General features: G+C 36.8%; 1 protein-coding gene and 1 non-coding gene across 3 annotated transcripts in view; both read right to left on the bottom strand.

Annotated features, from left to right (window-relative positions):
- ZFR (zinc finger RNA binding protein) overlaps positions 1 to 26,059 on the bottom strand; it is a 91,243-nt gene that overhangs the window by 28,219 nt on the left and 36,965 nt on the right. For both annotated transcript variants that reach the window (XR_010156931.1, XM_016953476.4), the window contains exons 6-15: positions 24,098 to 24,345; positions 21,240 to 21,431; positions 20,440 to 20,731; positions 17,354 to 17,550; positions 14,596 to 14,715; positions 12,527 to 12,672; positions 7,629 to 7,791; positions 5,828 to 6,033; positions 4,913 to 5,063; positions 2,868 to 3,009 (exon numbers count right to left, since the gene is read on the bottom strand). Coding sequence is in view for 1 of the 2 variants with exons in the window: in XM_016953476.4 (XP_016808965.1) it covers positions 2,868 to 3,009; positions 4,913 to 5,063; positions 5,828 to 6,033; positions 7,629 to 7,791; positions 12,527 to 12,672; positions 14,596 to 14,715; positions 17,354 to 17,550; positions 20,440 to 20,731; positions 21,240 to 21,431; positions 24,098 to 24,345 (1,857 nt within the window). In the remaining variant the exon portion in view is untranslated. The remainder of the gene's footprint in view (positions 1 to 2,867; positions 3,010 to 4,912; positions 5,064 to 5,827; positions 6,034 to 7,628; positions 7,792 to 12,526; positions 12,673 to 14,595; positions 14,716 to 17,353; positions 17,551 to 20,439; positions 20,732 to 21,239; positions 21,432 to 24,097; positions 24,346 to 26,059) is intronic.
- On the bottom strand, positions 11,750 to 11,846 carry MIR579 (microRNA mir-579). The gene has a single exon (NR_035919.1). It is a non-coding gene; the product is annotated as a microRNA mir-579 (primary transcript).

Raw genomic sequence — 26,059 nt, 5'->3', positions numbered from 1 at the left:
GGAGTTTCACTCTTGTCGCCCAGGCCAGAGTGCAATGGCATGATCTCGGCTCACTGCAACCTACACCTTCTGGGTTCAAGCAATTCTCCTGCCTCAGCCTCCCAAGTAGCTGGGATTATAGGCACTCGCCACCACGCCCAGCTAATACCTATTGCAATTTAAAAACAAATTACAGCTATAAGTAGAAAATTTTTGTTAAATTTAGTGTGGATTTTTGTACCCATTTTCTATTTCAAGTAGATTAACCCCTTATATTCTGCTAAAATCATACTTGTTGCCTAACACCCAGTTAACAAAGCAAAAAAAAATCAGTTAATTTATAAAAACAAAATGCTAATTCTTATTCTATGTGAATGTATTTCATAGATTTTAAGGGGTTAATCACCAATTAGAAGACATGCTGTGTCCACACTATTTTAAGATTAAACGTTAATGGGAATATATTAATTCAAATTAACATGGTCATGTAAAATATATAACCCACTCAACCATTTAAAAACTAGTGTGAACACTGCTCAATTCTAGAAGAGACAAAGACAAAACAAACAAAACAGCCACACAAAGGACAATAAATGCCAGGCTCTGCATCCAAAATCCCTCCTTTATCAAATGGCAGATGTGACACTGAGCTTTTGAAAACCTTGGTCAAAAATCCTTCCGATGTCTTGGCAGCAACCCCTGACAGGATCAATCCCCTCTGCTAGAAGGCTTTGGACCGGGCCTGATAAGCTACAGGTGGGAAAAAACACACAAAATACTTAACTTGCTGCAGAAAAGATTCTGTAGCAAGGGTTAGAGCATTCTGAACATTTCAAGCTTAAAGTCAATTAAATGTTTACTTAATGTTTAACTGTCAAACACAGTATCATAAAACAGATCTGTCATGCGTTTAACAGTTATTTGGACAATGTAATCATTTCCTTTATTAATTAATTTTTGGTATTAAAAAGGACCATTATGCATTAAAGAGACTACCACACATTGCGCAAGTAGTAACTCTCATGATTTACAATTGTTCTTCCGGCAAAGCCTTCCTTAACCCCTGTACTAACTCCCCAAAGCAAGCTATAGGCTTTAAATGATTTTAAGACACAGAGCACTGGGAGCTGCAGTGAGAGAGAATACATACCGTTATTCTGCAGCAAGAAAGAAGCAATCTTCATAATGAAGCTAAAGACATGGTTTACTGCAGTTATCTGCAGCAAGGAACACTATCAGTGTTTCTACACTTTGGCACATCCAACTTTTCAGCTCAGTGTCTTGAAGCAAAATCTTTCCATTTTGGACTGACCATTTTCCTCATCATAATATTTATGAAATTCAGAACAATAATTCTAACTCAAGTCTGGGTCAGACAAAAATATAATTTTGTTTCCTTTAGAAGGGATAGGTTATCAAATAATTTACTGCAAATATGATACTATTCACTTTAGACTTTTACAACATAAAATGGCTTGATACTGTATAAATTTAATTAAGTCTAAATATAACTGAACAAAATGTATTCTGAAATAAAGTTAAATGGTTATCACTTTACACTAAATATAGCAACATTTATAATGTATCATATTAGTTTTATCAAATCCCATATGCTGTATACGACCTGACCAGATTGACTCAGGAACTGTTTCTCCAGCAACACCCATGGCCAGACCTTGAGTAGAAACTCACGTTCACGTAAGAAAATCCTTTACACAAAACTCATTTAAGATGCAAAGCTTAAGATATAAATATCATCTGATTATGGTATACATGCAAAGTATGTAAAATTAGACATAGCTCCCAATGACATTTTTGGTAAAATGTTCTTTTCCTGGGTTGTGAAAAGCCCAGTGTCTTAAAAAATTGCTTTGTTATAAGCAAACAAATTTAAAGAAACAGTAATTGAGAGACTACTGATGCTATTTTATACAAATCAATTTTAATATTAAGTATGTAGTACCCTCTTCCTCCTCAACCTGTATCACAAAGAAATATTAGTGTAGACTGTTATTCCATACTCAACAAGATGTATAAAAACATGAAAGGAAACAAAGTAAATTTTATCTGACCCATAAAACAACAGAACCAACATACTGCAGACACTGATCATGCTTTTCAGCTTAAAAGCTTTTGAAGCTTTGAAAATGTTACAGAATAGTCCCTAAAGCAACATTGCTGGCACCAGCAGGATTTCATATTCTATAGTTGTAAATTAAGTTTAAAAACCCTGAATTGTGCTGTGACTCACTATCTACATTTACACAGTTTATTTTTCAGTATCTCAAGTGTGATATTAGGGTCAAATGTCCAAATCCTCCTGCTTTAGGATGTTCTGCATTTATGAAAGCGCTCCAAGCCAAAGAGCAACCTCAGAGAACTAGAAATATTTACCACAGGACAAGCCAAATCCATTATTATATATATAAAAATGCCTCTTTAAAATGTGTTACGAATACTTAGCCAATTTTGTTTGTGAAAACTCTTGTCTTTTTTGTAAGACAAGGCAAGAGCAAAAACTTCTTAATCCAACTTAAAGTTGTGTCCCCCTAGTCACTAGCAACATTTTAAAACCATTTTTTCATGCATTGACTATGCCAGTAAAAATAATTTTGAAGTTTTTTTCCAGAAATCTGAGGTTAGCAAGAAAAGAAAGAAATCAAGAAAATCAATCATACCATAGTGTTTTATATAAAAATACATCACTAAAAAGAGCATTTACTCTGTGGGAAATTATCTTAGGCAAAACCGGTTGCTAAATAAGTCAAATCTATCAAATTCACGTGTAATGCCAGCATGTTGCCTTCTAGGGCTTAATGCCATCTTAAAGAGTAGATAAATGAAAAAAAAAAGTTAATAGAAAGTAGAAAGTTTAATGGCTTTCCAACCTCCTTCCCTCATGTTCTCTTCTCGAATAATTGGAGATGTCAGTGTGATAGTGACTTGCATTTTGGGTTCCACACATGAATTCAAAATTATTGCCGCTTCAGATACAGCACATTTTATGTCATACTTCTCAGGGCTTATAACCTGTGTAATGAAGATGATAAGAAACAAATTGGATTGGATCTGTTGTGTTAACAAACAAAAGCACTTTCATTATGGCTCTTTCACTCTCTTACTACCCTAACCATTCTATATGAGGACTAGATTATATACTGCTCCTTCTAGGAAGCCCTGCCATACATGCCAGTATTATTAGTCTTACTCCCTACTTTCAGAATTCTGTGTTGAACTAATATTTACCATTGTTTGTATTTTGAGTTATTTGTACATAGGTATGTCTCTCTTAGATAATAAATTCTTGGATAAAAGAAACACTGCCATATTTATAACATATATTTGCATAATTTGAATGAAGCTAAAATAGCTACCTGACCTTAATAGGAGCTACAATTTATTCCCATATTGTACATTTTCTGTGAAATACACATTTTATCAGGGAGCAGAAAGTCTCAGTCAATATCCAGAAAAACCAGGATTTGCTGTAATTTGGTAGACACGTAATAAGCTCCATTTTATACGAACAAATGAAGACTCTACAGAAACTACATACAGTATTTCCAGTATAGTATCTAGGTTTAAATCCTAGCTCTGATACTTTACAGTGATGCGATGATAGACAAATTATTTAACTATCCTGCACCTATTTCTGTAAGATGGAGAAAATAATTGTACCTAACCTATAGGGTGGCTGGAAGATTAAATGAATCAACTATATAAAGCACTTACTATAGTATAAATTAACTATAAATTAATTTTATTTCACTTGCTTATCCACTTATATAGGTGGGTTTGAAGAGTATTCCACTTTTAGCTTAACTGGTTGTTAGTTATTTAGTTATGATATATTCCTTGGTTTGCAGTTTTACTAAACACCACAATTAGGATCAAGATGTTTCTCGCAAATTCTATGATTCTTCCAAGGCTTCCAAACCTTTTATTTTCCCCCTTCATTGCCCTAGCAGCCTCAACAGGAGTAAGAAGTAAACACACAACAAAGCTAATTCTCCTGGCTCCCGATAATTAAAAAAAAAGACTCATCTACAATAAAAAATTTCCCATCTGGAATAATGGTAATATAAAACAAGCAACAGTAAGTGCAGAGTTGTCAGAGTTTTAAGTTTAATAGTGTGCTTCATTGTCCCTTTTGTCATCAGTTGCTCTGCTACAGTAAGGTACTGTTCTAATTCACTACTGTAGAATACATGTTACCAATGAAAGCTGATTCCTTGAATTTAGAATGCTTTATTAAATTGCGAGTTTTATACCCTCAATTATTAAAGGAATCACTATTTTAAATCTCAGTCATTCTGACAAGCTAATATATAAAATTTTTATAAATTTAAGCTTAAAAAAAGTTTGTTTTTGTAGGACCCAAATAAAATTATTAGTTTTGCATTGCCATGTTTTGCTGGATGGAGACGAGAAGTATTTCCTACCATTATAAACATGTAGAAAACTGAAAATATTCACAATAAAACTGGGGAAATTAAAATCAGAAAGACTATTTTAGTTACTATATTTTATTAAAAGCATTAAACTAAATAGGCAAGAGATTCATGAATTAAAAAAATTTAACCTTGCCACACATGGGATTTTTTTAAAAAAAAATCACTTTGTCCTAACAACTGCCTTCTTATGATTCAAGTCTTGGAAAAAGAACAAGAGAAGGAAGGCATATGCTGCAATTTTACATTTTTAAATAAATCAGCAAGATGGCTTCATGCCAAATATAATCACTATAAAACCTAAAAAAGATGAAGTAGAAAATAGTTTCATCAGTTTGCACAATCAAACAAAAAAAACTCAATACAGAAAGTCAAGCCAAAATTTTAAAGGCTGGCTTAGGTTTAAACCGAAGCACAGTCAGTCCCGCCAAAAACTTCTGAACCAGACAAGGGGTAAAAATGAACATTTCCATAATACTTACAGCAAGCTGTTTGGGTAGGTTTTCTGCAATACGGCTTAATAATGTCTTTGAAGGTTTCTCTGAGCACAGCAAAACAAGGTTGACATTTCTATCTCCTCGGAGAAGTAATCCTTTTGCCAATACTCCCACTCGCAAAACTCCTTTCAAAGCTCTGCAGTAAAATAAAATATTATGATATTTCTCTGCTTAACCGGAAGCATGATATTCTGTAAACATACAATAGTAAGTGAAATAACTTTTGTACCATTAAAATTTCCATCAACCGCAGTAGAAAGACATCCAGCATTTTTAGAACTATACTTCATTTAAGCAATGTGGATAAAAAAAAATAATAATAAAGAGCTAAGTTCTTTACAGAAAGACAACTGCAAAGCAATGGACATTAACACTTCTGTTTCTTATTTCACAAGTCAGAATAATAAGAGTTATGTTTAATGTAATACAAAAATATTTCCAAATGGTAAAAGGAAAATAAAAAGTTACAGCTAATAATGCAAACTTGACATAAAGACATTACTAAAGCTTAGGCTTAATCATGCTTTACAGTCAGTGCTTTAAGGAAATAGTTATTAAAACAAAGACTGAGTGTGGGGCAGAAGCAACAAACAAATAAGAACAGAAAAACAGCAGCTGAGTACAACTGTAAAACTATAATGGCTGCTTTGAAATAGACTCAAAATAGTTTATATAAACTTAAAATGAGTACAATTACAAGGTTAGACACTACATGTGTCCATGGAACTTGTGTATTTCTATTTTTGCAAGCAGCTGCAGAATACATGAAATATCGAACACAGGCATGGTTAAAACACAGAACTCACACCAGAGTTACCAGTCATAAGCTATATTTCAAATGTAAGAAGTCCACATAAGAAAAACCAAAATTACACATGGTAAATAACTTTCAAAACACACCTGTCTTTACCTCCCTCTTTCTTATCATCTCCCTCTTTGTTCTTGTTCTTCTCATGTTCAGACAAACTGTCTGAAACGAGTTTTAAAGCACGTTCAGTAATAGAAACAATTTTCTGAACTGCCTGTAACTCCTCTTCAGTTGGATAAATGGTGGCATGTTTTGTCATTACATAACGGTCATCAGATGAGTCAGGACGACGTAAGGGCTACAGAGAAACAAAGTTGCTCAATTTAAAAAAAAGTTTCCTGAGCAAAAGCAAATTATATTTTTCAACTATACATATTTGTTGTATCTTTTCAATAAGAAAGCCTTTATCTTCTTTTTTCCATTTCAGTAAAAACGAAAATGCAAACTATGGAAAGTTATACCATCAAGACTATATGTATGTATGCATGCATGCATGCATGTACACCCACTTTGCCTCAAAACAAGTAACATTTATAATACATATAAACCTAAAGCTATGAAAATGCTCTTTACTCAACCTTAAAAACCAGTGATTCTGAAACTTTCTTTGCTTTCAGTAATTCAAGTCTTACAACTGCCAACCCTCTGAGCAAAGATAAATGAGAGAACAGGTTAAAGAAGAGAAGTCTACTTTTTTCTTGTAACTGCTCTATAGAGAAACAAATCTTGTTTTTGGTAGACTGAACTTACACAAGATGTCCCTTTTACCCAGCTTCTGCATCTCTCAAGATGCAGATTTTTCCTATAGTCTTAATAACACATCAACTCTGGGGCTTATCTTAAAACCATTTTATCTACCCCTTATCTTTCACTCAATTTAGAAGTAGTATGTTTTAGATGGTCAAAACTGGAAGAAGGAAAAAAGATTCTAAGCCACTGGTAATAGAAAAATAAGAATAAATTTCTATTAAAAAAAATTTTTATAGACACTGGGTCTCACCATGTTGCCCAGGCTAGTCTTGAACTTCTAGCACCAAGCCATCCTTTCACCTTGGTCTTCCTAAAGTACTGGGATTATAGGCATGAGCCACTGCACCCAGACCAGTAAGAATAAATCTAAATACAAAGCAGTTGCCTTCAACATCAGTTGTTCCTGACAGGTATAGAGGCTCATGCCTGTGTACCGGCTATTCGGGAAGCTGAGGCTTCGGTGAGCTACGCTCATGCCACTGCACTCCAAAGGAAAAATAAGAAAAGAAACAAGAAAAAAAATTAGTTGTTCCTGCTCATGTAAGGAAAACCAAAGGCAAGAGTCTCATGTGAAAGAACAGTTGGCATAAAAAGCTCCGTTCCCGTTTAGCATATACTGAAAATAAGAAAGATACCCAGAAATTCTATGAGGTCCTTACACAGAAGACACAGGAAACATATTCCCTTCCTATAAAAAATGGAGGAAAGATTCTAAATCAGATAAAAAACTTGTATCAAGCTGGGTGAGGTGGCTCATGCCTATAATCCCAGCATTTTGGGAGGCCCAGGCGGACGGATCTCCTGAGGTCAGGAGTTCAAGACCAGCCTGGCCAACGTGGCGAAACTCTCTCTCTACTAATAATACAAAAATTAGCCAAGTGTGTTGGTGAGCACCTGTAATCCCAGTTACTTGGAAGGCTGAGGCAGGAGAATTGCTTGAACCTGGGAAGCGCACGTTACGTGCAGTGAGCCGAGATCACGCCACTGCACTCCAGCCTGGGCGACAGAGCAAGACTCTGTCTCAAAAAAACTACTAAGATTACAAGATTATTAAGTCTAAACACTAGCCCCTCCAAAATTGTTTTCTTCTAATGTTGAACCAGTCAAACTTTCACCCCTTGTATCACCAACGTGGACACTCACTGCAGGCCCCTGAGGCTGAGGAGGCATGCCTGGTCGGACTCCCAGAAGGCCTAATGGGCCTGGAGGACCATGAGGATAACCTCCATCTGGCATTCGGCGGCGATCATCCCAATGATGTTGTTCTTCCTCCATTCTCCTCCAGTACATGTCCTCTTCATAACGTCTGAAACATAAAGAATGACATTATAAGCATATGAGGAAAAATACAGCCCAAGAACTTGCATCAATAGTGACATAAAAAGCAATAAAAAACCCCACCAACATCAGCCTAGCTAAAATTTCTTCCCAAATGTATCTGATTTTCCATGTTTGCTTTCATTGCGAAGTAAATGAAAGAGAAAAGAGAGCATGAAAAGCAGAAAATTTCAGCCTGAGGAAAAAGTAAAAAGAACAGGCATCAGAAACCTCAGTTTCTTACCTCTCTCCTGCTTTAAGTATGAATTAGAAACCCAATGCCACCTAAAGGAGGCAGGCCAACACTGTGAGTAAATGACCTGAAGTGCACAGATCAACATTTGGGAATTTTCTTCATGTCCTCAAAGAAACATGCTCTTTCCTATGTCTCTACTATGAAGAAAAACAGTGCAAGGCAGTGATAAATGGCAAGTCATAGTCAGTCTTACTGTTGGGGACACATTAAGGGTGTTGGGAATTATGGTAAAGAACTTGTCCTGGCTAGAGATAACAGCTGCTGCAACTCAGCTCCTATTAATTGTTGCCATAAGGGAATACAATAGTCCCCACCATTCTCATCGCCGTGGTTTCAGTTACCTATGGTCAACCACAGTATACAAATATAGAAAAGAACGTTCCAGAAAGAAACAATTCATAAGTTTTAAATCTTGTGCAATTTTGAGCAGTGTGATGAAATCTTGCACTGTCTAGCTCCATCCCACCTATGAATCATCCCTTTGTCCAGCATGTCCACACAGTATACACCCTACTAGCCTATTAGTTGCTTAGTAACTAACACCGTTATCAGATGGAAAACATATAGTATATACAGGGTTTGGTACAACCTGCGATTTTAGGTATCCACTGGTGGTCTTGTAACGTAACCCCCTTGGACAAGGAGGGACTACTGCACAGGCTGTGTTGCTGAGGTCATCAGGATTTTTGTGAAACTTCACGGTTGCTGGTTCAGATTACAAAATACTATGCATACCAAATATAACACCTCTGAGCTGAACTCAGAATGTGGGCAGCTAGTGTACAGCCTCTGCTTTACTGACCAACATGTGCGAAATCTACTTTTTTTTTTTTTTTTTTACCATCTCCTCCCCTCTGCCCTCCCAGTTCTTTCCTCATTTTCAACTTCAAACTAGGATAACAATAATTCCCAAGGGAAACCATGTGTCTACAGCAAATTCTGTTAACAATTAGGTTAAGGTTTTACTAATGTCATCTGTTAACACATAAGAAAGAAGTGCGCTTCCTGACTACCATTACAGAAACTACCAATTTCCTCAGGTTGGGAATAAGCAGTGCTTTTTTTTCCCTTAAATTGGCAGAGTCCCACTCTGTCACCCATTGCAGTGGCGTGATCACCGGTCTCTACAGCCTTGACCTCCCATGATCAGGTGATCCTCCCACCTCAGCCCCCCAAGCAGATGGGAATACAGGTGTGCACCACCACGCCCAGCTAATTTTCGTATTTTTTGTAGAGACGGGGTCTTGTCATGTTGCCTAGGCTGGTCTCAAACTCCTGGGCTCAACTGATTGCCCGCCTTGGCCTCCCAAAGTGCTGGGATTACAGGCAGTGTGTCACCGTGCCCAGCCAGCAGTGCTTTTTAGGATTAACCAACTAGGGACTGATAGAAACCATTCTTCTATCTATGTTATTTAGGCTTTGAGGAAAAAATGAATAAAAACAGCTTAAACGTTCTGGAAAATCCTGTTCGTTTCAGTTTCTAATAGTTTACTGTTGTTGCTAACAACGTTTAAGTCAAATAAGGGCAGGGACCTTTATCCATTGTTTACCAATTTGTGCTCACTACCTAATACAGTTCCTGGCACACTGGAGATGCTTAATAGTTGGTATTATCAGTGAAAGAGGAAAGCACTGTATAATCTAGCTATAGAAGAGAATTCCCAATATGTTACAAAGGCAGAAACTTCATAAAGGACATTAACTGATAAATGTGTAAAAATTAAAACCAACACATACATAATAGTAAAAACTATTTAAAGGTAACCCATAAAAAAGGATTATTAATAATAACAACGTAAGAAACGTCTGTACAAATCAACACATAAGAAAAAACAGGCAATTTACCACAAAAGAAGTATAAATAGCCAAACATGAAAACAATTCAAACTGAAACAAAATGGCTATCACATTTAATTGGTAGAGATTTTATTAAGCTGTAGCAGGGGTTCTCCAGGTGCAATTCAGGGACACCAAGTGGTCCCGGAGACCCTTTCAGGAGATCCATGGGGTCAAAATTATTTTCACAATAAGGCCAGTCGTGGTGGCTCATACATGTAATTCCAGCACTTTGGGAGACCGAGGTGGGCAGATCACTTGAGGCCAGGAGTTTGAGACCAGCCTGGTCAACCTGGTGAAAGCCCATCCCTACTAAAAATGCAAAAATTAGCCAGGCGTGATGGCAGGTGCCTGTAATCCCAACTACATGGGAGGCTGAGGCAAGAGAATCACTTAAACTCAGGAGGTGGAGAGTGCAGTGAGCCAAGATCGTGCCATTGCACTCCAGCCTCGGCAACACAGTGAGACTCTTTAAAAAAAAAATTATTTTCATAATAAATACTAAAGACACTTACTTGCTCTTTCATTCTAAATGTACAGTGAAATTATCCAGAGGCAACATGTGTTATTCACCACATATGAACACAAAAGCAAACATGAGAATCTTGCTGCCTTCTGTTAAAACCAGACATTAAAGAGATGTACAAAAATGTAAAATAGCATAACTTTCCCCACTATTCTGTGGAATAATTTTTTTACTGTATTTTATTGATTAAATATATCGTGTAATATTTTAACAAATATACATGTAACCATATTTCAAAAAATAATTAAAATGTCATTTTAAAATGAATTAACAAATATTTAAATTTCTTAGTTTTAAATTTTTTTTTTTTTTGAGACGGAGTTTTGTTCTTGTTGCCCAGGCTGGAGTATAATGGCACGATCTCGCCTCACCGCAACCTCCTCTTCCCGGGTTCAAGCAATTCTCCTGCCTCAGCCTCCTGAGTAGCCGGAATTACAGGCATGCGCCACCACGCCGGCTAATTTTGTATTTTTAGTAGAGATGGGAATTTCTCCATGTTGGTCAGGCTGGTCTTGAATCCCGACCTCAGGTGATCCACCCACCTCAGCCTCCCAAAGTGTTGGGATTACAGGCATGAGCAACTGTGCCCGGCCAGTTTTAATTTTTAATACAGTAAGTCTTGACAGATATAACCCACATAAGGACTCTTTGGAGTCCTTGATAATTGAGGATAAAGGATCCTGAGACCAAAAAGTTTGAGAACCACTGAGTTATGCTATCCAGTATAGGCAGACATGTGAGTATCCTTCAAACATTTCCATTTCCCATATTCTATTATTAGCAACTAACGATAATGTATGCAGTAATATCGCCTCAATAGGTTCACATACTTGGTGAAAGAAACAAAAAAGTGCCTCGAGGAGGGTCAATATATTAATAACTATAATAAGGAAACACTGGAAACTACCTAAATATCTAAACAATAACAACAAGGATTGGTTATGAAGAAAATTTTACATATGCACAAAAATTACTATGTCCTCATGAAAAACAAAATAATCCAAATTTAGTTTTTAAAGTTGAAGGTATGTAAATGAAAAAAGTGGATTATGAAAATACGTGTATGGTATGTTTCTGCTAAAACTGTATTTTAAAAGTTATACAAAAATATTCACAGCAGCAATATTCATAATAGTCAAAATGTGGAAACAAGTTGCATGTCCATCAACTAATGAACGAATAAACAAAATGTGGTACATAAGGATGTATTATTCAGTATTATTTAGTCATAAAAGACAATGGAATACTGATACATGTTACAATCTCGATGAACCATGAAAACATGCTAAGTGAACGGTGCCAGACACAAAAGACCATAGACTGTATTAAGTTGATGCAAAAATAATCGCGGTTTATACCAAATGAATTTATTAATTCAAATCGTCATCTGGCACAAACCGCGATTACTTTTGCATTAACCTAATATGACTCCATTTATATTAAATCTCTAGAATAGACAAATCTATAGAGACAGAAAGGTTAGAGGTTGTCCAGGGCTGGGGCTGGGGGAGATACTAGGTATGTGGGACACATGGGGAATTATTGTTAATGGGTACGTGATTTCTTTTGAGGGTGATGAACTGTTCTAAATTGATTGTGGTGATTGTTACACAACTCTGTCACTGTATAAGTTTAGAAGATATGTTATATTTCAATAAAACTTAACATTTATATCTTTATATATATATAAATAAATATTTGAAATATGTTTTCTCAATTCTCCTTCCCTGTAGCCACTAAAGTTTATGGACATTATTAACATGTAGAATCTATCAAATCTTATACTTCTATCAGGTAATGTATGTCTATTTTGCTTGTTTCAAACCGAGGCACTTATTTATAATATGAAACTATTTCTTCATATGTTTAATTTATAAAAGATGCCACTTAAACATATAACTCTAATACCAAGGCCACAGTAAAATATTAGTATAGCCAGTAACAATTTTAATGCATGTCTTTCCTAGACCTAGGATCTTCCTCAAGAGTGAAAATTGGAAGTAAATAAATCTGGATTGCTTTGAATGGGAGTCACATGCTCAGAATGGCTAAGTTTTTAAGAAAGGCTGAACCACTTACCAGGCTATTAAAAGTTAAAGATATTACCTCATTTCCATTCTCCAACGCTCCTCTTCTTCTCGTCTTCGCCAGTACTCCTCCTTCTGCATTTGCTTCCTCATTTTCTCTTCTTGAATCTTTCTTGCTCGAATACTAGGCTTTACTTCTACTTGCAAATCTGGATTTACTTTTTTCTATTAATATAAATAAGACATTTAAAAAACAGCAGCCCCAAAACAATCTACATGTATTTTTAATCATACAATTATACTTATTCTTTAATCATGGAGGCTTTTAGTTGCAAGTTTCCCACTAGAGAGTAAAATCAATATAATTAAGGTAAATCAGAGAAAAGATTCAAAATACATTAATAAAAATTATGTAAAAAGTATGTAACTTAGTGCTGACCAACAAAAAGTCATGAAATCCTTAGAAAAACTAATGGATATTTAATTTTATTTTACATTTGACCCTTGAACAACAGGCGTTTGAAGTATATGAATACACTTACATCTATGCTGCTGAGTTTCTTCTCCCTCTGCCACCCCTGAGAGAGTAAGACCAACCCCTCCTCTTCTTCCTCAGCCTACTCAACTTGAAGATGATGAGGATGAAGACCTTTATATGATGACCCACTTCCACTTAATGAATAGTAAATATTTTCTGATTTTCATATTTTCTCAATAATATTTTCTCTTCTCTAGCTTACTTTATTCTAAGAATACAGTATATATGAGATACACGACATACCAAATATGTGTTAACATAAAAATAACTGTTTATGTTATCAGTAAGGCTTCTGGTCATTAGTAGGCTTTTAGAAGTTTTTAGGGAGTCAAAAGTTATAAGCAGCCTGGAGTCCCAGCACTTTGGGAGGCCAAGGAAGGCGGATCACTTGAGGCCAGGAGTTTCAGACTAGCCCGGCCAACATGGTGAAACGTTCTCTAGAAAAATACAAAAGCTAGCCAGGCATGGTGGCACATGCCTGTAGTCCCAGCTACTTGGGAGGCTGCGGTGGGAGGATCACTGGAGCCTGGAAGGTTGCAGTGAGCCATGTTCATGTCATTGTACTCCAGCCTGGGCAACAGAGCAAGGACCTATCTCAAAAAAAAAAAAAAAAAAAGGCAGGCAAATTTTTGACTGCGTGAGGGGCCCCTGACCTACATGTTGTTCAAGGGTCAACTGTAACTGTTTATAAACAGATGACTCTAAATGTCTACGTTGGGGTTAAAAAGTTTCTTTACATATTTAAGTACTACCCTTTTACACTGTTTTAATTTTCACCTCCTCCGTGTTTAAAACAGAAAACATGGATCTAGTACATCAATCTAGCCTAGTTAAAAACTTCAAATACAGGCCAGGCACGGTGGCTCACGCATGTAATCCCAGCACTTTGGGAGGCCAAGGAGGGCGGATCATGAGGTCAGGAGTTCAGGCCAACCTGGCCAACATGGTGAAACCCCACCTCTACTAAAAATACAAAAATTAGCTGGGCATGGGGGTGCATGCCTGTAATCCCAGCTACTCGGGAGGCGGAGACAGGAGAATTGCCTGAACAGGGACCCAGGAAGCAGAGGCTGCAGTGAGCCGAGATCATGCCACTGCACTCCAGCCTTGGCTACAGAGCGAGACTCCATCTCATTAAAAAAAAAAACTTCAAATACAATATCTGATTTATCTTAACATTTGAAGTGTATTCAGTGAAGAATTCCTACACTAAGATAAGTGAAGGGATTTTCCAACATATCAACTCATCTCAAAGTTCATTTTGGTGGGAATTCTACCAGATAAAGAAGGTGGATAAAGAGTTGAGACTTTTTTCAAACATTTTATGTGAATTAATTATCTTTACATGATTGCTTGGTCCAGGCAATGCTTCAGTTTTTGCCACAATTACTAAAACTGATGAGAATGTTATTCTTCTTTAAGTATAAAAATGGATAAATAAAAACCAAACATCCATCTGAGTCTACCAACATGACATGCTAATCTTAGAATGGGACATCGTGGACTTGGCAAGCTGTGTTTAGATGCTTTGTTTTACATATAGAATGCTCTGGGTGTTTTTTGTTTTTGTTTTTTGTTTTAAAGAAGGTAATAGCTGAAATTTTACTCACTTTATATTGAAGTCTGTGTCTTCGCCCTTTTAAGTGCATCTCCTTAGCATTGGGATCATTAAAGCTGCACTCGCATAATTTACAATGGAACCGAATTACTTTTCCTTCATCATTTCGTACCTTGGTGTGGAAAAAAAACTCAAGAATCATCAAAGTTGAAGATTATATCATTCATAAACCCCCACATATTATTTGATGAAGTTGTACACAGTTAGAAAGAAGTGGCAATGTCTATTACATTTTTTTTTTCCCCAGGACAGAGTCTTGCTCTGTCGCCCATGCTGGAGTGCAGTGGTTTGAACTCAGCTCACTGCAACCTCAGCCTCCTGGGTTCAAGCGATTCTCCCGCCTCAGCCACCCAAGTAGCTGGGATTAAAGGTATGTACCACCACGACCGGCTAATTTGTTTTTTGTATTTTTAGTAGAGACAGGGTTTTACCATGTTGGCCAGGCTGGTCTCAAACTCCTTGTGATCCGCCCACCTTGGCCTCCCAAAGTGCTGGGATTACAGGCACGAGCCACTGCGCCTGGCCTATTACTTTTTAAAAGGATAGAAACTGTAGAAATGGGAATGAAAAGTTGGAATTTTAGCATGCAAGATGTGATAGCATGTGTTTGCTCTTGTATCTTTTTTTTTTTTTTTTTTTTTTTTGAGACGGAGTCTTGCTCTGTCGCTCAGGCTGGAGTGCAGTGGTGCGATCTCGGCTCACTGTCAGCTCCGCCTCCTGGGTTCACACCATTCTCCTGCCTCAGCCTTCCAAGTAGCTGGGACTACAGGTACCCACCACCACGCCTGGCTAATTTTGTATTTTTAGTAGAGATGGGGGTTTCACCGTGTTAGCCAGGATGGTCTTGATCTCCTGACCTCGTGATCCGCCCGCCTCGGCCTCCCAAAGTGCTGGGATTACAGGCGTGAGCCACCATGCCTGGCCACTATCTTTCAATTTAATATTTTTGTATGTATGTAAGCATTTAGATTTAAATGTAGCTAGATGTCTTAAATTTTCTAATAGTTACTGAATAATTGCTGCTGGCCAAGTATTGTTCTTGAAAATGAAGATAAAGACGAATAATAGCATTATTTCGGTATACAAAATTTCTCAAAGCTCAAGGTTTTATAATATGTAACTTTATGGAAAATTAAGATGAAATTTTTTCTAACTGAACAGTTACAGGAGGACAAGTACACTTGAGTCTTACTATGAAGTCTATTATGAATACTGAGTTCAAATTGTCCAAGCTTTAAGATAGGTTCTGAATGTAATTTTCTGAAGTTTAGGATTAAACAGTATCATCAAAAATTGGGTGTTCTGGTTGAGAGCTTTTTTTGAGATAATCAAATCTTACTCCTTTAAGAGATGAAACTTAAAAGTCAGAATTATTTCTGAACTAATTATATATTCCATAACCCAGCTATCCACCTTGGAAACAAAGAATTCAATACACAATTTTTCTTTTTCTTGTTTTCTTTTCTTTTTTGTGAGACAGAGTCTCACTCTGTTGCCCAGGCTGGAGTACAGTTGTGTGATCTCGGCTCACTGCAACCTCCACCTCCCAAGTTCAAGTGATTGCGCCTCAGCGTCCCGAGTAGCTGGGATTACAAGTGTGCGCAACTACTGGCCTTGAACTTCTGGCCTCAAGTGATTCACCCACCTCGGCCTCCCAAAGTGCTGCAATTACAGGCGTGAGCCACTGTGCCTGGCCATCAATAGATAATTTTTCTTGATAGGAAAAGGGATGCAAGAACAAATATTTATTTAAAACCTACTAGGCTAGGCGCAGTGTCTCACGCCTGTAATCACAGCACTTTGGAAGGCCAAGGCAGGCAGATCATGAGGTCAGGAGTTCGAGACCAGCCTGGCCAACATAGTGAAACCCCATCTACTAAAAAAAATACAAAAATCAGCTGGGGGTGGTGGCATGCACCTGTAATCCCAGCTACTTGGGAGGCTGAGGCAGAAGAATTGCTTGAACCCAGGAGGCAGACGTTACAGTGAGCCAAGACTGTGTCATTACACTCCAGCCTGGGTGGCAGAATAAGACTCTCTCAAACAAAAACAAAAACAAAAACTCTCCTAGATGCTAGACACCATGCTAGGTACTTTATTTCATCTACTCTTCACAACTTTGTTAAGGAATATCCCAATTTTATAGATATCGACACTGAAGCTCAAAAAACATATATGCTCTAAAGTCAAAGTAAATAGTAGTCATATGCCACTGTATGTCTTTCTGCTAACAGCAGGTATTTATCCAGTCCTGTCTGATATCCCTTCACTCCTTTATTTTACTGAGTTTACTTTACCTGTAAAACAGCAACAGTCTTCTACTCCACTTGAGAAACCAAATGAATATATTCTGTTAAATCAGCAAACTTAATTTTATCACAAAACTGACTATTCAAAAATAAATATATTGGTTCTCTTTATCAACATTTTTGCTGCTCAGAACTTTTAAACTTTTATGATAGTTGAAGGATGTATTACAAGAATGCTTGCTAGTAAATAGAAAGTTACTCTGCACACCACAGTGGCAATACACAGGGAAAATAATATAAAAGTTAGCAAAAAAAAATCATTATGATGTCACTTAGGCAGGCTTAAAGGACATGCTTTCTTATAACAAAGATTCCTTTAATATTCTTTAAGCTAAATCTAAAATACAATTAAGTATATTTAATTTTACACGTAACATATGCTCGTAATGCACTTCTTCCCTTTATCCAATTTCACAGCAATGGTATTCTCAAATCAATTACCTCTTCCACATAATCATGGCCCACTGGCTGCACATCACTCTGTAAAGCAGCAAGAGATGCAGGTGTGACTGGTTCTGACACTGTGTCTTGCTTTACTTCAGGAATCTGCACAGCAGAAGTGACAGGAGTACTTTTAACACATTCGGTTCCTTTTATGTCTTCTGCTTTATTTCCTGTTGACTGCAGCTTATTACCACCTAGAAAAGTATCAAAAAGTTAAAAAAAATTTTATTTTTGTATAAATATATATACCTGATAAGACGAAAACTTCAGATAAAGTTCTTTTCTGCTAATAGTCAAACTCCTAACTGACATACAACAGATGAGAATTTTGAAGAACTACATAAACTACTTGGCTTTTTTACCCTATTAGTGAAATACGTTTCTGAATTTTTCTCTTTTCCATCTTGGAACACCCAACACCCTCCTCATCCCCCCTCAAAGTGAATAGCAAGTACCTGAAATGGTAAGGACTAAGCCTAATTGATGTTTGTAGCCCTAGTTTCTTGGCAAGTGACTGAAATGAGTAATATTTATTCCTTAAAAACTGCTAACTTCCAGTTGGGTGTGGTGGCTTATGCCCTATGATCCCAGCACTGTGGGAGGCAGAGGTGGGAGGATCACTTGAGCCCAGGAGTTTGAGCCTAGAAGTTTGAGACCAGCCGGGGGAACATGGCAAAACCTGGTCACTACAAAAATTAGCTGGATGTGATGGTGCATGCCTGTAGTCCTAGCTACTTGTGGGGCTGAGGTGGAAGGACTGCTTGAGCCTAAGAGGTAGAGGCTGCAGTGAGCTGAGATCGCACCGCTGCACTCCAGGCCTGGTCAGACCCTGTCTCCAAAAAAAGTTGGGGTAACGTCTAGGTCATGCCCTACAATTTAGAAAAATTAAAAAAAGTTAAGTTCAATGATTAGGTCTCTCTGCAAACTTAGTCCAAACAAAGTTTCCCACCAGGGAAGGAAACAGAACCAATTTAGGTTTTATCACTGTTTATTTCCTTTAACTTATTTACAAAAGATTTTCTATTATTGTTCTAAGCTGAAAGTATGAAGAACCTCAGAAACTGATGTAGAAGTGACTATAAATAATAGCTTTCATTTTTATCATCAATTGAACTTAACACTTCAACTAACTGTCCAAGAGAATAGCATGTTAATTGTGAATCTCCTACTTTTAAACTTTTCTTTCAAAAATATTCTTAAGTATCTACAACAATCTGGATACGGCGCTAAGTTCTGGTAATACAGTAAAGAGAAGACAATGTAGCTGCCTTTCAAGTGTCCAATTTATGGGAAGATACAAATAACGATAATACAATGTGATAAGCACTATAAGAAGTATGGACTGAATATTGCGGAAATTTAGAAGGAGCCACCACCCTTTAACATGATCCAGTAAGGAAAGGTTTCACAAAGGGTGTGACACTTGAACTGGGATTTGAAAGAAGAATATGAACTGGTCAGAAAGAAAAGAATGACGTTTAAAAAGAAAAAAATAGCATGTACATAAAAGCACAGCAACATGGTGTGAAAAAGGCTATGGTAAACTCAAGGAAGAGCCAGTAATTCAATATGAATTACTACACAGGTAGCATGGATGAGTTATGAGGCTGGAAAGGTAGGCATGGGTCAGGTAATGATGGGCCTTATATGAAAAATGGGGACTACAGATTTTATCCTATTGCAGTGGAAGGCTGCTGAGCAGAAGACTAACACAATAGATATGTATTTTAATGAAATAAGAGCGTGGAGAATATGTTGAGATTGGGTACAGTAAGAAATAAAGCTCCAAGGAAGAGACTTTTAAGGCCTAAAAAAGGGCAATGGCAACGAAGAAGTTTTTGTAGAAATATTACAGAGATAGAAACAAGACTAGGTAAACAGCTGGAGAAGGCAATAAAAACAAAGAAATAATGTTAGTGGATTTTCCACTTCAGAAATCTGCAATTTTATGCCATTACTTCATGGTACTCTTCTCATGAATTAATGGGTTAGAATGAGACACATTGGGAGGCATCTACACCGCCATATAAAAGATGTCCAGGGAATATTTAAAATGTGGCTGTCCAACTCAGGTGGGGGTTTTGAATTTACCAGAAAGATTTTAAAAGTCACTGCCCACATGGGAATGAATGAGACCACCCATTAATAGAGGTGGACAGTGAGACGAGGGCCAGGGTTATAATCTTAGTAACACTACCATTTAATGAACACATAGGCAGGAGAACCAATAAGGAAAACTGAGAAAGGGGTGGATGGACACATAATTGAGAGACAGAGATGTATCTTAAGCCTAAAGGTGTAGCAGTCAACTGTGTCAAGTATTAGGAGAGTCAATAGGATGAAACTGAAAACTGGCCACTGGATTGGCAATTAGGTCTTTGGTGACTACTGAAAGCAGCTTCAGAAAAAGGTAGAGTAGAAACACTATAGCAGACTGAGGATTGGGTAGGAAGTACAGACGTTGAGAAAAAATCAGGGCCTGCTTATAACCCAAGCACTTTGGAAGTTGAGGCAGGCAGCTCACTTGAGCTCAGGAGAATTCGAGATCGGTCTGGGCAATGTGGTGAAACCCCATCTCTACCAAAGAAAAGAAAAGAAAAAAAAAAAAAACTGGCTGTGTGTGATGGAGCACAGCTATAGTCCCAGCTACTCAGGAGACTGAGGTGGGCGGATCGCTTGAGCCCTGGAGATTGAGGCTGCAGTGAGCCAAGATCGTGCTACTGCACTCCAGCCTCGGTGACAGAGTGGGGCTCTGTCTCAAAAATGAAAAAAACAAACAAAAAAAACCAATCAGGTTACCTTAAGATTAGAGAAATGGGAAAAGGGTCTTTGTGTGTGCAGATCTTTTTTTTAAATGACTAGAGGAAGACACAGATATATCTGTATGGCTGAAGGGAAGAAACCAGTAGACGATGGAATAAAAATTAAAAATACACACACACTAGGCAGATATGTGAAGAAACAAGGTCCCAGAGAGAAGGGAGGAGACAGGTCCAAGAACACAGGGAGAAGGGTTAGTGCTGCAATGGAGAAGAAACAACACTTTGACAGAGTCAGCAGGGACAGAGAATATCAGTACTTGCCAACAAAATTTATTTTGGGGGTAGATGTTTTCTTGGCAGCCATATTTGTAGGCACTGCTGATACTTTAGTGTTAGATGTGCTATTAAGAGACGAGTTTCCTGTAGTCGTAAGACCCTTCATTGAAGACGTTGCAATTGATGACGTATTCACAGTACAATTGTTTGCTGCAATGCTTGAAGGAGAGGCAGTCGGCTTTGAAGCAGATACAGCTGTTGAAGAAGTAGCTTGGCTAACAACGTTTGGTTCTGTTGATGGAATGGGTTTACCAAGTTTTGTGTGTAACTTAACCACCTATAAAACAAAAGCACACTTATTTGTCAGGAAACTCAAATAGATTTTGAAAAGTCTGCCTGGAACATTATAAAATGAAAATCTAAACCATGCTTTTCTTTGTTGTATTTTTTCTGCTATATGTTTTTGTATATACACACATATACAAAACTCATTACTTTCAAGATAATCTCTGTGAAACAAATATGCATACATATTCCATCTACTATTAGGTGAGGAAACTGAGGTAGAGAAAGATGAACAGACTTGGCTACATTAAAAATAATCACATCACAATTCCCAGTTAGTGAAATAAATGGTTTAGTTCAATTTAAAGACAGGTCTCCAGTCTTTCCCTCTTTTAGCAATGATTATTTGATGTCACCTTTATGTATTATTAGCACATAAGCAAGGCTTATAATGCACTTAAAAGTTTTCGAAATTTGAAGTTACCTTTACCTAACCCCCTTTGAAAAAGTAAAAGATAACAGAATCAAGGCATAAGGGTGTGTGGGAAAAAAACACCTACTTTCTGATGCTTAGCACCACGAATGTGGGCAGCATACGCATCTGCTCCTGTACAAGACACATCGCAGAGCTCACAACGTAGCTGATTTTGAGTCCCACGAGTAGAACTGTTGCTGCTGCTGGTATTTTGTGAGGCTTTCAATGCAGCTTCTTTTTTTTTATGTTTCTGTCCTTCTAAATGTTCTTTGTAAGTCTGTTTCAAATAAAAAGGAAACATTTTGCTTCACTAATTTTCTTTACACATTAAGATTATTCAATTCTCAAGAAATCTCTAATACTCATTTAAAAATGAGACCAAAACAAACTTTTTAAGTTGAAAAAGGGCATGTGGCATTCGTTACATATGTGACATATCTATGGTTCTCTGTATCTTGTTTATCAAGAATATTATCTAACACTGAGTTACAAAGTACTTTCATATATAGCCATAATATAAGGCAATGGCTTTCGGTTTTAAAAATTTTATCTTTTGTTGCTTATATAAATGTTGGACAGAGAATAATAGACAGTGATCATTCCATAAAGAAATTATATTTAGTTACAGGGTTAAGATGAGGCGGGGGAGATGTGCCTATACCATTAGAAGAAAGAAAAAGTTACTGTATGGTGGAACAAGATTCTTTACAAACAGCTATGTTTATAAAACTGACTTTTCTAATTCAGAATACATTTTGACATAGAATCTGTATTAGAATCCATGGCCCTTAAATGAATGCTTATTTAAAATACATGAGGGCCAATATGGTATATACTTGCAAGCAAAAATAGTATTATAGTAACATTAGCCAATAAATAGTGAAATTACATATTAAAAATCATTGTGAATGCACATGATTGAGGAAGGCTGTTAATATTGAGGATATTAGTAAGAACAACTGGACAGTTTTGTGAGTAGGACCAAATGGTTCCTCTGTTACTTTTTTTTGAGATGGGTCTCACTCTGTTACCCAGGCTTCAGTGCGGTGGCACAATCTTGGGTCACCGCAATCTCCACCTCCCAGGCTCATGTGATCCTCCCACCTAAGACTCCTGAGTAGCTGGGACCACAGGTGCCTGCCACCATGCCTAGCTCATTTTTCATATTTTTGGTAAAGATGGGATTTGGCCATGTTGCCCAGGCTGGTCTCAAACTCTCTTTTTAAAAACTGCCTCTTAAAAGACAGTTGTAAACTGACAAATAATTAGCATACAATTATATGTTCATCATACAATTCAAAGCTGGATGGGACTTTCCTTTCATTATCTGCAGTGGCCTGAAATAGCTCCACCAAGCAGTCTGAGCCTCAATTATTTAAGGCAAGTCCTGTTATAGAAAAGTGAGGAAATAAAAGCCCAAAGAAATTAAGGTCTCTAAATTGCCCAAGGTTATATAGCTAGTGGCAGAGCCAGGACTGCAATCTTGGCCCCCAAAAGCTCAATCAACTTACTCTTTTCCTTCTTATGTACGCATCTAGAACTCTAACTCAATCTCAATGATATTTTTCGCTAAGGCTCATTAACCACCCCCTTAAGGTACTGACACTGACTTGCAGAAATACCTGTGGCCTGTTCTTTTTGTTAACCACCCAGCACAGCAAAAATAGCCAGCCTTATATGCACTCATTCCACATGCTGCTGTTAATCTATCACCCAAGCGTCACGCTGTATACTTTCATATAAGCCAGGTAATCAATAAATTTCTTATGTCCAAGTCTGGCACTCATGACACTAACCCCTCTGAACAGTCAACATAGAGTAGGAAATGCTCCTTAAATACTAAGACCGCCCATCATTCTTGTTCCCTTTCATGTTTACTCCAGGTCCCTGCAAACATTTCCTACCTGTGCCACACCTGCCTCCCGTCACCTCCTGCCAACCATGCAATCCACAACAAAACTATTTCCTGCCATACTCAAAACAGGGGAAAAGAGGGTTTTATATATCTAGCCACATATATTAAAATGTTCTGTAATTTGGTATAACTCAGGGAATGTTAGAAACTGAAAATACCCCCCAAAATTCAGAAGTAGAGAAAACTAATCCAGTAAAGTAAACGTGTTACACAGGTAGGGCAAATGAGAGATGGATATAACTTGGAGAAGCTAGTAGAGAGTCAAAATTGGTTGTTTCCAAATAACATGCCTTTTATCTGCCAAGCTGTTTATCAAATTTTAATATAAAAAGTTGACACTCTTAAGCATAATAATAAGGCTGGGAGTTGAATCCATTAATTTTAATAAATAGAATCATGTCATAATCACCCATTTTAATGTTTAGCAACCAGAAACAATACAATACTGAAAAAGGAATAAGGTTTTTACATTTACATGCCTCACTAATTGGTATTTTTGAAAAAGACACTTCTTTACACCTTCCTTGTTCCCGAAGTTCCTACTCCCCTTATGAGATTACAGAAATAACATACTATAAAGTATATATCAAAGTCAGTCTCATTAGAAATGCAATCCTGAAAATTATAGATTATCAGTAACCTGCTATATTAAGTTAAAGAATTTTGAATAAAGGCTTTGGCAAGTAAGTTACAGATGCTAAAAACACAACGAAATAAAAATTCAATCTTACCCAAGTCGCAATTAATTTGACTACAAAATTTTAAAACTAAATTTAAGTTTTAAAGAGCAAAGTCTCTTTCTGGAAAAAAAAGCCCAATTTGCCTATTTATCATTTACATTCACAATCATCTTTACAGTTTTTTTTTCCCTGAAAATTCTCATGCCACAATACAAGTAACTTAAAAAATGCACTGGCTAAAAGCTAACAGGAAAAAATGTAAACCTCTTTTAGTAGGCTCAGGAGTTAGAATACCAACTACACTTAATAACCACTGAAGACTCAAGGTAAAACATACAACATAAGTACCTGTGGTCCAGCACAGCTGATCTTACAAACATCACAATAGTGAATCTGTGGTGGTTTGGGAGGCTGTTTTGGTTTCAGTTGTTTATTTTGGAATGGTGCTTTTTTAGTAAAGGTGGTCCCTGTCCAGGCAGCTGTTGCAGCAGCAGCAGCAGCTGCTGCTGCTGCCTGCTTCTGTTGCTGCTGCTGCTGTTGATAGTAGGAAGATGCAGCTGAATACACTGCTGCTTCATAACCTGAATAAGACGTACCTTACAAATAAAAATCAAACAAAACTTATGTTACATACTTATAGAAGGACAAGTTAAAATTTACAAATTTAAATTAAATTAATCCTGCCAATAAAGATAGATTTACATGTGCATATTTACAAACGTATATCTCACAGAACCAGAAAAAAGCTTATTTTCCTTCTAAGAAAGTCATCAACTAGTATTTACTCAATATATGCCAGGTGTTACAGAGGTATAAAGACAGTGTAAAATTTGGTCCCTGCCTTGAAGAACCTTATAGTTTAATTGGAGAGATGTGATAGTGTGTTTGACAAACTTGTCTGTTTATAGAATCTGCTAATATGTCCCCAAATAAAATCCTGTGAACAAAATTTAGGAAGTGTTGGATTTGAGGAAGAATCTGAAGTAGGATACTAGATAGGAAAAACAAAAACTCATGGAAGTAAGATTTGACATGCTTGATAGCTAAGAGGACAAAAGAGATAAAAGAAGAGGAAAACATACAAATGTGACACTAAAATCTGGAGCCCCAGTGATCAACTGATGGGCTGTGCAACTGCTAGAATCAAGAAGCTGACAGATGCTAGTCTGGGGAGGCAAGGTAAATAAAGTTTAGCAGAAGTTTGTGATGTGGAACTGAAGTTCAGATGAAAATACAGAACAACTGTTAAAGATTTAGGAATTAGGGACCAATACATTGGTTCTCATCTTCCAAAAGATGAAAAAGCATTGTGTTTTCTGGTTAAATGTATGAATTCTACCCATTTCCATTGTTCAGAGACTCCAGTGAATAAGTACATTATGCAAGCTGTTTATATAATATATACATGTTGCTTATGTTCAGTGATTTACAGATTTTTAATCTGTGAACGTGGAGACGGGGTTTCGCCATGTTGCCTAGGCCAGACACAGACACAGCCTTGTACCTGTTTTCCTACAATGCTTTTTACAAGAAATGTACATTTGTTTGCCAGTAGTTATAGGAGAATTTAAGATGCCCTTTAACAGAGTTCCAGAATCTTTAGCCCACCTTTCAGTGCATGCTTTATTTTTATAACTAAGTAGTAAGTTATAACTAAACTTGCCTTTTATTAGTTTTACACTACCTATGTGCAAGTAGAGATTATTTTATGAATATTAAGCTTAACTTGGTGATTTTTATGGTTAAATTAGATCAGTGTTTAAAGGATACTGCAATTTCTAAACCTAACTTTTCTCATATTTAAGGATAGTGATACTTACCTTATAGATCTGTTCTAAAAACTACACTGTGTCTGGCATACTGCTTCCTGTATCGTGAACGTTTGATAAAAAAAAAAAACAACAAAAAAAACAAAACTAGAAGAACTATTCTTTCAGCACTGTTGGCCTCTGTTGTCCTTATTCTGCTTCATATTTTCTTAATACATAATTCATAAAGTTACATTTCTGTGGCATTTGTATAGTTTCTATATAGAAGAACTGAAGTCATTTGGAAAATATCTGTTATAAAGATTTTATGTAAAAATCATGATCCTACTTGGTAATAAATCTAAAAACATCTTCATTATTTGTAATTGGACAATTTTATGGCATTTCTCTACAGTAAAATTTAAACTATACATGTTTTTGGCTGTAAGCTTGAAAACATTGGCTGTGAGCTTGTGTTCTTTTATCACATTCGTAAGTAATAGAGGACGTTTGTAGAACTGCCCAGTAGAGTTTATTAGTTTATAGAAATTTTGTTTTAAGC

Source organism: Pan troglodytes, chromosome 4, assembly GCF_028858775.2.
Source record: "Pan troglodytes isolate AG18354 chromosome 4, NHGRI_mPanTro3-v2.0_pri, whole genome shotgun sequence".
Lineage (NCBI taxonomy): Eukaryota > Metazoa > Chordata > Mammalia > Primates > Hominidae > Pan > Pan troglodytes.
This window is presented reverse-complemented; position numbering and strand designations above follow the sequence as displayed.